The sequence below is a fragment of the Papio anubis genome, chromosome 20 (genome assembly GCF_008728515.1).
Source record: "Papio anubis isolate 15944 chromosome 20, Panubis1.0, whole genome shotgun sequence".
NCBI lineage: Eukaryota > Metazoa > Chordata > Mammalia > Primates > Cercopithecidae > Papio > Papio anubis.
In genome coordinates this window covers 33,598,513-33,612,321 of record NC_044995.1, presented here as the reverse complement: position 1 = coordinate 33,612,321, position 13,809 = coordinate 33,598,513, and the positions used below count along the sequence as shown (strand labels likewise).

The 13,809-nt window shown below is 54.4% G+C and overlaps 1 protein-coding gene across 4 annotated transcripts in view; it reads right to left on the bottom strand.

Moving 5' to 3' along the window:
- The window catches only part of ELL (elongation factor for RNA polymerase II), an 86,734-nt gene that overhangs the window by 30,161 nt on the left and 42,764 nt on the right, over positions 1-13,809 (bottom strand). For all 4 annotated transcript variants that reach the window (XM_031659743.1, XM_009193886.4, XM_031659744.1 and 1 more), the window contains exon 2: positions 4,757-4,804. In XM_031659743.1, the coding sequence (XP_031515603.1) occupies positions 4,757-4,804 (48 nt within the window). The remainder of the gene's footprint in view (positions 1-4,756; positions 4,805-13,809) is intronic.

Genomic DNA, 13,809 nt, shown 5'->3' with positions numbered 1-13,809 from the left:
CTCCCAATTTAGGCATTTTTAGATTGTTTCTAAATTGTCTGTGTCACAAACAACACAGCAACATGCACTCCGTGTGGCTAAATCTTTGCACGCATTACACTGATTACTCCTAAGGAATCGATTCCTAGCTGCCAAGACACTGCTGTGTCTCTGCTTGGCAGAGACAAACCCTGCCAAACCTCCTTCTAGAAACTGCCATACAGGTCCTGCCTCAGCGCACAGAAGTCTTGACACCTGGAACATCCCTGGACACCAACTGCTCCTTTCCTTTTTCTTTTTTTTTTAGATGGAGTCTCACTCTGTTGCCCAGGCTGGTGTGCAGTGGCACGATCTAAGCTCACGGCAACCTCTGCCTCCTCCCAGGTTCAAGCGATTCTCTTGCCTCAGGCTCCCAAGTAGCTGGGATTACAGGTGCGCGCCACCACGCCTGGCTAAATTTTTTGTATTTTTAGTAGAGACGGGAGTTCACCATGTTGGCCAGGTTGGTCTTGAACTCCTAACCTCAGGTGATTCACCCGCCTCGGCCTCCCAAAGTGCTAGGATTACAGGCTAGAGCCACCATGCCCGGCCCTAATTTTTGTATTTTTAGTGGAGACAGGGTTTCACCATGTTATCCAGGCCGGTCTTGAACTCCTGTGACCTCAGATGATCTGCCCACCTCGGCCTCCCAAAGTACTGGGATCACAGGTGTGAGCCACCATGCCCAGCTCCCCTAGCCTTTTTTTTTTGTTTTTTTTTTTAATCACCTGGGACTTTGCTGGAGTTCACGGCTGGGGTCAACAAAGTGCAGGTTTCTTTTCCCCTCTGCAGTCTACTGGCCTGTCTAGGGTTAAATCCTAGGAGGAATCCCCAGACAGCTGAGATCCATGTCAGCCCCACTCGGGGTCTGGGAAAGGGCAGAGGCTCTAGACACAAGTGTGGACAAAGGAAATGCCATCGCGCCAAGCACGCTACCCGGGGGCAGGACACACCACAGCAGGCTCGGCTTTCCCGGTGAATCAGCAAATGCCATAAAGCGACTCTGACGAATCTCCCTGCACAGGGGAAGGGAGAGGTGCACCTGGCCATCATGAGGGCACCTGTTGCACAGGCCGGGAGGTGGCTGGGCGAGATCAGACCCCCACCCCAGAAGCACGTAGGCCGAGCCCCTATGCTGGCCATGGTGCATCCACGTAAGAGGAGAGGCACATGAAAGGCTGAGCTTGTTCTGTGCTGCAGGAAGGACACTGGTTCTCCTGACCTCAAGTTCAACCTGCAGATGCCCTCGAGGTGGACAAGGAAGGTGATGAACAGAGGGAGAAGCATGGCCAAGGTCCCTAAGTCACAAAGTCTCCAGCTCGAGTCCAGTGGGCCCGTGGGGAATGGGTCCCTGAATCCTACACAGGACCCTGAACATCAAATCAGCACGTATACCTGATGACAACCTAAGAGTAGTCCCTCCAGCCCCAAGACCCAGACAGTGAACCGCAGGAGCTTGGGTGATGCTGGCTGACTGGATCCACGAAGGAACACACCTCCAGGGGGTGCTCCGACAACAATGAGCCCAGTGCAGGCTCTGGTGGCAGGCTACCGGCAGCATGGCCCAGGACCAAGAGCCCCGAAGCTAACAGCCCACTAAAGTGAAGCTGCTGGCCACACGCGGTGGCTTCCACCTATAATCCCAGCACTTTGGGAGGCCAAGGTGGATGGGTCACCTGAGGTCAGGAGTTCGAGACCAACCTGACCAACATGGCAAAACCCTGTCTCTAGAGGGAGGTTATCCCTGTAGCCACCCCAGGTCTCTCTCAGTGACATGAGCCCCCGCTACACATGTGCTTAGGCTCCAGGTCAAGACACATGGCACGCTGCATGCAAGGACACCACTGTGTGCTTCGGCCATGGCCAGGCTGCAGTGTATCATCTGACAGGCTCGCTGAGATGGGGGTTGGGGATGAGGGGTCCCCCACTGCCCAGGTTGGGGTGGATGGGCATGGGTGTTCAGTGGCAGCAGAAGGCACAGAGTGACTGCTGTAAGACACCAGAGGGCACTGTGGGGCTGCTCTGGCAGCAAGCCCCGGCCAGCCCGCCCCTGCCCCCAACGTCTGACCCCTGAGAGAATGTCCTGGGGAAGGTAAAAAGGAGGTGGCCAAAGGGTGACCACAGACCCAACTGGGGCTGATGGAGGTGTGGGGTTGTGTCAACTGGCTAGGCTGCAGCCCCTGGGGATTCATTATTCCACGACATCCCATCTAGGGGTGCCCTGGAGGTACTCTGTGGACATAGTTACCATCCACAACCCAGATACTGTAAGCAAGTAAAGGAGATGATCCTCGATGGTCTGGGTGGCCCCACTGAATCAGCTCAAGGCCTTAAGAGGTAAATCGGGGTTTGGCAGGAGAAGGAAGAAACTGCCTGAGGACTGCTCCATCAGCTCCTACTGGGTGTCTGCAGTCAGCCCTGAGGGTTACAGACTCCCCAGCCCACAGTCGTCTGAGCCCACTGCTTGCAATGCATCTTTTTATTTTTATTTTTTGAGACGGAGTCTTGCTCTGTAGCCCGGGCTGGAGTGCAGTGCCCGGATCTCAGCTCACTGCAAGCTCCGCCTCCCGGGTTTACGCCATTCTCCTGCCTCAGCCTCCTGAGTAGCTGGGACTACAGGCGCCCGCCCCCTCGCCCGGCTAGTTTTTTGTATTTTTAGTAGAGACGGGATTTCACCATGTTAGCCAGGATGGTCTCGATCTCCTGACCTCGTGATCCGCCCGTCTCGGCCTCCCAAAGTGCTGGGATTACAGGCTTGAGCCACCGCGCCCGGCCGCAATGCATCTTTTTATCAACACACACAGACACGCGTCTCCTGGAGGCTCCATGTCTCTGCGGAACCCTGGGCTGCACCTGGAAGCCCGCGGATCACCATGTCCACATCCCCACACCCAGCTGTGCAGAGCTCTCGGGCTGTGGATAGAAACTGATTTAGGTACGACATGGTAACTCTAAAAGAAAAAAAAAAAAAGTTGGGTGCAGTGGCTCACACCTGTAATTCTAGCACTTTGGGAGGCCAAGGTGGGAGGATCATTTGAGCCCAGAAGTTCAAGGCCAGCCTGGGCAACATGAGACTCCGTCTACAGAAAAATAAAAATAAAATTTGTCTAGCATGATGGTGTACACCAGTAGTCCCAACTACTTGGGAAGTTGAGGTGGGAGGATCCCTTGAGCCCAAGAGCTCAAAGCTAAAGTAAGCTATGATCGTGCCACTACACTCCAGCCTCAGCAACAGAGACTTATCTCTTAAAAAACAAAACAAGGCCGGACATGGTGGCTCACCTATAATCCCAGCACTTTGGGAGGCTGCAGCAGGTGGATCACCTGAGGTCAGGAGTTTGAGACCAGCCTGGCCAACATGGTGAAACCCTGTTTCTACTAAAAGTACAAAAATTAGCCAGGCACGGTGGCAGGCGCCTATAATCTCAGCTACTTGGGAGGCTGAGGCACGAGAATTGCTTGAACTCGGGAGGCCGAGGTTGCAGTGAGCCGAGATTACGCCACTGCACTCCAGCCTGGAGGACAGAGCGAGACTGTCTTGGGGGTGGGTAGTGGGGGAACCAGCAATAAAGGCTAGAAGAAAAATCAAACCATTCTAAGGCATATTGGGTGGGCTGGGGGAGATGCAGAGTCCTAAGACGGGGGGTCAAGGAAGGTAGACAACTCACCCTTTCTCTCATTCCCTGATTTTTCCATAAGACGGTCATTTAGAAGGAAACATATTTCAATAAAAATGAGGGTGCTGAGTTTCTATGAACCTCTCTCCCAACCAAAATCCAGACAAATGTCCGTGGTCCTTGTGTCCCCTAACGCAGCAGTCCCCTACCTTGTTGGCACCAGGGACTAGTTTCGTGGAAGACAATTTTTCTTTTTTCTTTTTTTTTTGAGACGGAGTTTCGCTCGTTTCCCAGGCTGTAGGGCAATGGCGCGATCTTGGCTCACTGCAACCTCCGCCTCCCAGGTTCAAGCAATTCTCCTGCCTCAGTCTCTTGAGTAACTAAGATTATAGGCACGAGCCACCACGCCCGGCTAATTTTGTATTTTTAGTAGAGACAGGGTTTCTCTATGTTGGTCAGGCTGGTCTCAAACTCCAGACCTCTCAGGTGATCCGCCCGTCTCGGCCTCCCAAAGTCCTGGAATTACAGGCGTGAGCCACCGTACCCCGCCAGAAGACAATTTTTCTATGGATGGTGGAAGGGGGACGGGGAGCCATAGGGGAGGATGGTTTCGGGCTGAAACTGATCCACCTCAGATCAGGCATTAGATTCTCATAAGGAGCACACAACCTAGATCCCTGGCATGCACAGTTTACAATAGGGTTCGCACTCCTGTAAGAATCTAGTAACACACTCAGATGACAGGAGGCAGAGCTCAGGTGGTCATGTTCGCTCACCCACAGCTCACCTCCTGCTGTGTGAGCAGTTCCTAACTGATCCAGGGCTGGGGGCTGGGGCCCCTACCCTATCAGACTGGAAGCCAGGTGCACATCGCTGCACAAAGGGGGCCACTGGGAGAGGAGAGTTGCCCATCACCCAGGCAGCCTGTGACGGGCACCAGACACGTCCTGGTGTGGCCCCAGCCAAGTGGCTATCCTGGGGGTCTAGAACCCAGCCTTGCGTGGAGGCAGACAGGGCCCAAACACTGCCATGAGCTGCTGCTGTACCCAGTGAGCAAGGACAGAACTGAGACTATACCAGTCCCAAGATTCCAAATATGAATGATTAAAACAGAAACTCACCCCTTGGCTTCCTTGAAATCGGATAGACGGCCTCAGTGAAACAGAATCCTACAAAAAAAAAGCATGAGGGGGACGTCAGTAAAGACACTGGGAAACCCAAAGACTCCCTCCCCAGGTACAGAAGGAGCAGGGTGAAGATGGTGTTCTCAAGAGAGGGGAAAGGAAATGCACACACTCTGAAAATTACGGGCAAAGTCACCGGAGCAGGGTTTTGGAAGGATCAGTAGGAATTCCTCAGATGGACAGAGGGCTGGGGCCACATGACAGGTAAGAATAGGGCCTCCAGACACAGGCAACAGGCTGGCGGCAGGCCCAGGATGCAGGGGTGGGGAGTGTGCCATCCTTGGAATCCACCACCAGCCTGTGAATTCACCGGGAGAAAAGGGCAAGGCTCAAGGTGCTCACAGCCCTGCCAGGAAAAAGCAAGGTCAGGTCAAGGTTGACCCTGGATCGTGACTCTCCCAAGGTCCCATATAGGCAAAAGCAGCCCCCTCCACTCTCAGCCCCAGCTGATCCCCTGAAACCACCAACCAGGCTAAGTCCTGTCTCACAAACACTGGCTTTTAACAACCAGGTGGGTGAGCACTGTCTGTCAGAGCAGGTGCAGTGGGGCCACCTTGGAGCCTGGGGTGGGAGCCCAAGGCCTGCAGAGCTCCGCTGCACGGCCTTGGGGCAGCCACATGGCTTTAGGGCAGCTGGTCACTGAGCTTGGAGCAGTGGAATTTCCAAGGAAAAAATATACAAAAGAGCTCAAAATAAATACTGACGCTTCAGCTATTCAGAGACCAGCCTTCTGGCAGTGTCTGAGAAAGAACTGGGATCCAGAGGAGAATTGCACCTCTGTATCATCTTCCCTCTTCCCAACCTGGGGCCCTAAGCATGGATCTCAGTGTCCCAGATGCTACCCCATAGCGTAGCCCTGGCTGGTCACCATGATCCTCGGTCTCCAAATCCACCCACCCCTGCACCACCTGGCCCCACTGTCCCACTCAGGTCCAGCTCACTGAGATGCCCTCCCACCCAGGCCTTGCTCCTGTCCTCATAGTACCCTGTTCTGGGCTCCGTCTCCACTGCTCAGGTCTCACTCCTTCCCACCCTGGTCTGCCCATAGCTCTCCCCAGAGGACAAAGCACTACTTGAGTCTGGAGAGACCTGTTGGAAGACCCGGGGTAAGCCGAGCAGTTCTACACCTGAGACGGTATCAGAGCCAACACCTACCCCATGGGTCTGCCCAGGGTCCGCCCCCTGGAGCCACTCAGCGCCATTTCAGGACTCCAGCTTGAGGTGGCACAGGGCCCTGACCTTTGGAAGGGGTGGGCTCTCCAACTGCCCGCATCCAGTGCCCATCAGCTGGGCACGAGAGGAGCTGCTAGGAGCAGGGCAAGCCGCCTGGGACGTAAGAGATGGTTGGCCTCTCAGCACCTGCTCCACGGTGACTCTGAGTCATGGGTCTGCTTGGCCAGTTTAGACCATGCAACCGTATACATATGACATGCATAGGGCCCAGAGTGGGAGGCACCAAGCGCCTCACTTTGGTCTACGAGGAGCCCCCTTCTTTGCCAAGGCTCTCCAAGGATTTTGCCAAGACTCCCCAAGGATTCTGCTGTTCAGGGGAGAACAGAGGGATGGTGTCCCTGCACGCTACCACCACCCAGGCTGTGATGCCCCAGAAACTGCCCCATGCTTCTCAAGCACGCAACCCCTCAACAGGCACACAGGCCCACTCCACAGTGAGCACGATTCACGGGGCAAGCAAGCCACCACTGTCCACGGTGCAACACATCCACGGCCCACTCCCTTGTCCTGCTCCAGGACCAGGAAACAGCTGCTACAGTCACAAGGGCCACTGTGCTGCTGCGACAAGGGGGTCTCATCTAGAGCAGCTCAGGAAGGGCTGGCCCTGTACCCTAAAACACGACCCAACCACCAGCCTGTGCTGCTACTGCAGAGAACAGGGGACCTCGGCCTGGCTTGGACCTTGGGGAAGCAGCTCCTGAGTGACCTTTGCTTAGAATTTGGTTAAACAGGCCGGGCATGGTGGCTCAAGCCTGTAATCCCAGCATTTTGGGAGGCTGAGGTGGGCGGATAACTTGACATCAGGAGTTCGAGACCAGCCTGGCCAACATGGTGAAACCCTGTCTCTACTAAAAATACAAAAATTAGCTGGGCGTGGCAGTGGGTGCCTGTAACCCCAACTACTTGGGAGGCTGAGGCAGGAGAATCACTTCAACCCAGGAAGTGGGGCTTGCAGTGAGCTGAGATTGCACCACTGCACTCCAGCCTGGGCAACAGAGTGAGATCCTGTCTCAACAACAACAAAAAAGAATTTGGTTAAACACAGACATGAAAGAGAGACCTACAGGGACCAATGAAGGTGTGAAAGACACCGGATGCCATTACTCATCAAGGAAAGGCAAACTGTAACCACAGTGAACTAGATTGACAGCCATAAAAATAAAAAATAAAAAATAAAAAAACGTAAAAAAAAATAACCACAGAGATAGCACTGTACCCATCAGAGCAGCTAATCTAAAAGAGGCTGACAAGAACAAGTGTTGGCAAGAACCCAGAACCTCTGCCTTCGTGGGCAGGAATGGACAAGGCTCAGTCACTGTGGAAGCCGCCTGGCAGTTTTCTAAAAGGTTAAACAAAGGGTTAAACACACCCAGCAATTCCACTCCCGGGTATACACCCAGAAAAACACACTTCCGTACAAAAACTTACACCTGAACATTTATAGCAGAATTATTTAGAGTATCCAAAAAGCGGCAGTAACCCAAATGTCCGTCAACTGGCGGAGAGAGAATCAAACGACAGAATACGGAGAACCATGCCAAGTGAAAGAAGGCTGCACATCATGCCACAGGCTGTATGACTCCATTTCTATAAATCCCCAGGAAAGGCAAAACCAAAGACACAGAAAGCCAACTAGTGGGTATCCAGGGCTGGAGGTGGGAGTGGGGAGTGGCCACAGCCGGGTGAGGGTAGAGGGTCAAAACTCACTGACTATGCACAAGATGGGGACGTTTTACAGGATGTTCGCTACACCTTCCCAACTGCCCTCGAGCTCACAGGGGTCGTCTTTGTTGACTCGGGGCACAGGAGCAACATTCTCTGACACACACACGGAGAGTTCTGGAACAGGCAGAGGAGAGTCCTGTCCGTTAACCATTTTCAATGCATGAGTGAAAGGGAACTGGCATAAGACACAAGAACCACACAGAGCAAAGGAAGCACCAAGGCAGAATGGCCTGGCCCACCCCACTCAGGGAGCCCCCAAACTCACAGCATCAGTCCTCACAGGCCCAGGGAGCACACAACCAAGGCCAAGTGGGAAGGGTGTTCTGGAGCAGGGAGCAGCAGGGGACTGGAGCAGGGACTCAGCGCAGCGGCTGCAGAGAGCAGGTGGGGCCCGTCTCTCACAGTGCAAACCTCTGCAGAGGGGTCAGCCCGGGGCTAACACGAACACCCTGTCTACTATCCATGCAAGGCCTCTGCATGTGCAGCCGTGAGCCAGGGATGAGGGCTGAGAAAACAGTGATGATGTCGAAGCCCATTAGGGTGACAAGGGACGGGAACCAGTTAGGGTGCACAACCCCCCAAGAACTGTGCCAGGGCAGCCCCAGCTGTGCAAGGCTGAGGGTGACAGGCCTTGAACACACTGGCCCTCCCACCCACCCCGTGGCTCCACACTCCCTGTGGGCCACGCCATCCAGTGAGGCATTTAAACATGTTCTGGTAGCTGATTGTCAAGCGAGTCGCCTGCAAGACTCCTTTCTTGCCAAGTTGCTTATCCCCCAAAGGTATGGAGAACAAGACTTCAAGCCTCAGAGGAGAAGGGTTGAGGGGCCACAGAGCCAGCCTTTCTCCATGATGCCAGGAGGGCTGATCTCAAGTGCCTGTCCCCACGAAAGTTGGCCGTCATGATGGCCAGGCTCCTAGCCACTCGGGCTCACACTGTATCCCCACCCTCCAGCAGGAGACCAGGCCCTTGTTAACAATAGAGCAATTCACTCCTAACATCACACACGCATGAGGATGACAGTCCACATAGGACGCATCAAGCCATTAACAGACATGGGCACCAAGGCTAACTCTCGTCTAAATCATGGCCAGCCCTGTGTGGACCACCGGGCAGGGACCCACCTCATAAGAATGCCAGGCGGCATCTACAAGCAGAACCCTACAGACATGTGAAGCAGGGGGAAAACGAGACCCCTAAGCCAGGAGGAAAATGAATCAGCACAAAGAAGTGGGAAGCACAGAGATGCCAACTGAACAGACAGGGGCTTCGGGACGGCTACTGTGAACTCGGAATGCTCCACACCTAAAGGAAAACAGCTGAAGAGGAAGACGTAAGGGTATCGTGAGAGAGCCACGAGGGGCTTCTGGAGCTGAAACATGGAGCATCAGAATGAAACGGCCACTAGGTGGAAGTCACAGCAGGCACCACAGAAGAAAAGGGCAGCGAACTTGAAGACAAAGCCACAGGAGCCACCTAGACGAATCCCAAAGAAGCCTACAGGAAACGAACACCACTTCAGTGACCTGCGGACGACAGCAGGGGATCCCCCACACAAGTAACTGGAGTCCTGAGGGTGGACAGGGGATCTGAGAAAAGAGTGGCCAGAGATTCCCAAATGTAACAAATGCTATAAATCCACAGACCCAAGAAGCCTTGTCAGCCCCCAGCGGGAAAACTACCAGGTTGTGGCGCCTCACGAGCAAATCAGTACAGTCACAACAGTCGCCCCAAGTGCCAAGGTGCCAACACTGCATGCCAGGAGCCATCCCCAAGACTGGAAGGGCATCTTCAAAGTGCTGAGGGAGAAACACCGCCAGACCACAATTCCATGCCCAGTGAAAAGAGAAAGGGAAATAAAGATTCGCTCAGACAAACGCTAAGAGAATCTTCTGTCAGCAGCTGGTCTGCACTGTGAGGAAGGTTCTAGAAGTTCTTCAGAAGGAGGGAGAGTGACCCTAGATGGATTTGCAGAGGATGACGCAGGCACAGTGAATGTGCATGAATGGAAAAGGCTTTTTTTCTCATGATGTTTCTGCAAAAGATCACTCAAGGCATAAATAACGGCCAGGCGTGGTGGCTCACGCCTGTAATTCCAGCACTTTGGGAGGCCAAGGCGGGCAGATTATGAGGTCAGGAGATCAAGACCATCCTTGCTAACATGGTGAAACCCCATCTCTACAGAAAATACAAAAAATTAGCCGGGCGTGGTGGTGGGTGCCTGTAGTCCCAGCTACTCGGGATGCTGAGGCAGGAGAATGGCGTGAACCTGGGAGGCGGAGCTTGCAGAGCGAGACTCCGTCTCAAAAAGAAAAAAAAAAGGCATAAATAACAGTAGCGAGGCTGGGGTTTTGAAAGTGGGGTGCTAAACAGATGGTGATAAGAACACAAGGACAGGGAGTGGGGGGATGAGAAAAAACACAGAAAGCAGCTGGGCTGCAGTGCCCTGACAAGCCAATCGAGGGCCCCAGGGAGGTGAGTGTCAGCTGCAGACAGGCAGAGCCAGCTAGGTCCCTTCATGGTGGGACCAGCTGTCGCCCTCTGTGCTCACCAGCCTGGCCCAGTGGGGACTCCTAACAGCGTGTGGCCCACCACACCCTCTTCTGGATGCTCCCTCCAGAGCCGACACACATGGTGACATGGCCGAACCCTTGTCAGGGGGCCCAGCACCCTGTTACCTCATCTGTGCAGCAGGACAGAGGGGCAGGAACAGCCTGTGGCACAGGTGATTTCCCTGTTGCCTTAGAAGCTTTGGGGTTGGCCTCAGGCCACACTAATTAACAGGGTAACTCAGTAGCACATGACATCTGCAGGGTGTTGCCCATCTAACACCCAAGAACACCTGGCAGGGGAAAGCCATGCCTCAGGCCACCGCTTGCCCAGTCTCTGCAGAGTCTCTGTAGACACTCTGAGGGGTCCTATCATCCCCACTGCAGGGTCAGAGGTGACAACCTTCCTTGGGCCCCACACTGGTAGACAAGTCCTCTCAGGCCCTCGAGTGGCAGAAATCCATCTTTCTTTTTTTTTTTTTGAGACGGAGTCTCGCTCTGTCGCCCAGGCTGGAGTGCAGTGCCCGGATCTCAGCTCACTGCAAGCTCCGCCTCCCGGGTTTACACCATTCTCCTGCCTCAGCCTCCTGAGTAGCTGGGACTACAGGCGCCCGCCTCCTCGCCCGGCTAGTTTTTTTGTATTTTTTAGTAGAGACGGGGTTTCACCGTGTTAGCCAGGATGGTCTCGATCTCCTGACCTCGTGATCCGTCCATCTCGGCCAGAAATCCATCTTTCATTACCCAGCATGAGGTATGGAACTGGGAGCTCCTGTGAGAGAAAGTCACCCCCTCTGCTGTACTTCGGGCCAGGGCCCCAGGTGGGAGTTGGGGAGCCTGGTAGGGTTGCCACAGCTGGCCTGATAAAGTCAGCAGGTCAGCTGGGTCTTCAAGGCTGGGCAGGCAGGCACTGAGCTGTGCTGAGGCTGGCATTCCCCAGACCCAACTGGACTTCATACCCTGACTCAGAGAACAGACCTCAACACAGCAGGGCAGTGATGCCCGCGCCCTGCAGTCGCTTGGCCTGGGTGCTCACTGGGGCTGCTGAACACAGACTGGGAGACTCCTGCAGGGAGCTCTCCCTCAGTGAGGACACTCCCGTAAAGACAGCGATGCCTTCGGGAGAAAGGTTGAGGGTGCAGGGCGTGGGAGGCAGCGAGAGCCCTCAATGCTGAGACAGGGGAAAGGGTGAGGAGGAACGTCTCCAGGGCCAGAATCCCCTGATCCTCTCATCTCCGGCAAAGAACACTTCAAGGGATGAAGCAACAGGAAGTGGCTTACGAAATCTACCTCCAGGTCGAGTGACCAGTTTACAGGAAGTGTGGTGAGTGAATCTTCCCCAGGGTACGAGGCAACGTCTGGAGCCATTTCTGGTCCTCACCACTGGGGGCTGAGACAGTCCCCAGCATCTGGCTCGGGGGAGGCCAGGGATGATGCTCAGCGAACACTGTAGGCAACACAGAACCTCCTGCCCCAAATGTCAAGCAGTGCAGGGGCCGAGACGCCTTGGGCTGACCCTGCCACGGGAAGCGACCATCAGAGCAGAAAGCAGAAAAATCTATGGGAAAAAAGACCTGCTCCCTTCAACAAATACAAATGGCATGAGGGGGAAAGGACGGAGGGTATAAATTGCTACCGGCTGGAAAAGTTACGGGAATAAGAAGATCTCTAGGATTGCTGGCCAGGCACAGTGGCTCACACCTGTAAACCCAGCATTTTGGGAGGCTGAGGCAGGTGGACTGCTTGAGGTCAGGAGTTCAAGACCAGCCTGGTCAACATGGTGAAACCTTGTCTCTACTAAAAATACAAAATTAGCCGGGCATGGTGCATATGCCTATAATCCCAGCTACTTGGGAGCCTGAAGCAGGAGAATTGCTTGAACCCGGGAGGCGGAGGTTGCAGTGAGCCGAGATCACACCACTGCACTCCAGCCTGGGCAACAGAGTGAGACTCTATTTAAAAAAAAAAAAAAAATCTAGGATTGTTTTAAAAACACTCTAGCAGTTAGCCGAGCACAGTGGCTCATGCCTGTAATCCCAGCATTTTGGGAGGCCGAGGCGGGCAAATCACGAGGTCAGGAGATCGAGACCATCCTGGCTAACATGGTGAAAACCCGTCTCTACCAAAAAAACAAAAAATTAGCCACGCGTGGAGGCAGGTGCCTGTAGTGCCAGCTACTAGGGAGGCTGAGGCAGGAGAATGGCGTGAACCTGGGAGGCAGAACTTGCAGTGAGCCCAGACGGCACCACTGCACTCCAGCCTGGGCAACAGAGTGAGACTAGGTGGTAAAAATCAAACAACAAACAAAAAAAAAAACAAAAAACGCTCCACAAAGACAAAAACTAGGGAGAAGGCACAGTGAAGAGAAGAGACACACAGATGGATGGACGGGGCCCAATCTGGCCAAGTCCCAGGATACCTGCTACCGGCCTGGGGGACAATGAGGCCCAAGGCAGCGGGTGCCAAGGCTGCCCCAAGGACACACAATCCTTCCCACCACCCTCCAGAAGCACCCACTCAGCAGAAGTGTCCACTCTCCCCAGGCAGCACGTTCTCCCTACTGTCTACTGGGCAAGGCCTGCTACCCCACCCCCGACGCAGGAAATGACAGAAAGGAAGGCATCTGTTGCTTCTTCAGAAGTCCATCTTGCTGACTCTCCCAAGCACCAGCGTCAGCACACATGTCCTGATCTTACAGGCTGGGTCACCCTGCCAAGCCACGGCGTGTGGTCCAGCAAAGGGAAGGTGAAGTCCTGGGAGGAGCCCTGGCCGATGACATCCCCACAACAGGCCCCCCCTTTCCAGTAAAGCACACATGATTGGGAAACACTATTCAGGAATCCTCCCTGAGACTTCCTGGCAGAACTGGAGCAGGACACTGAGGCCACAGAGAGTTTAGACAGTGACTGAGTGGGGCTGTCTCCATGAACTACAAAACAAAGGAAGACCTGCCCAATGGGCTTGGCTGGCTCAGGGACAGGCTTGGCTGGCTCACGAACAAGCTAGGGAACTTGGACAGACACACTGTGGACCTCACTGGTTCCAGCTGAAGCAGCCAGGCGGCCACGGTCAGGGCAGAGCAGCGGGCAGGACCCATGGCAGCTCCTCTGCCAGCCTGGGAGGACAGTGGTGTGTTCAGCAGGCTGGGTGGGACTGTAAGAGCAAGAAAGGGACTCCAACTGGCTACAAGCCAAGTGTAATTCAGTGGCTGGCATAGCAAGTATTTTTTTCTTTCTTTCTTTTTGGAGACAGGCTCTCACTCTGTCCCAGGCTGGAGAGCAGTGGTGTGAACACAGCTTACTGAGGCCTCGACCTTCTAGGCTTAGGTGATCCTCCCGCCTCAGCTCCTGAGTAGCTGGGACCACAGGTGCACACCACCACACCTGGCTAATTTTTCTATTTTCTGTAGAGACAGGGTTTTGCCATGTTGCCCAGGCTGGACTTGAATGCCTAGGTTCAAGCAACTCAACAGACTCAGCCTCCCA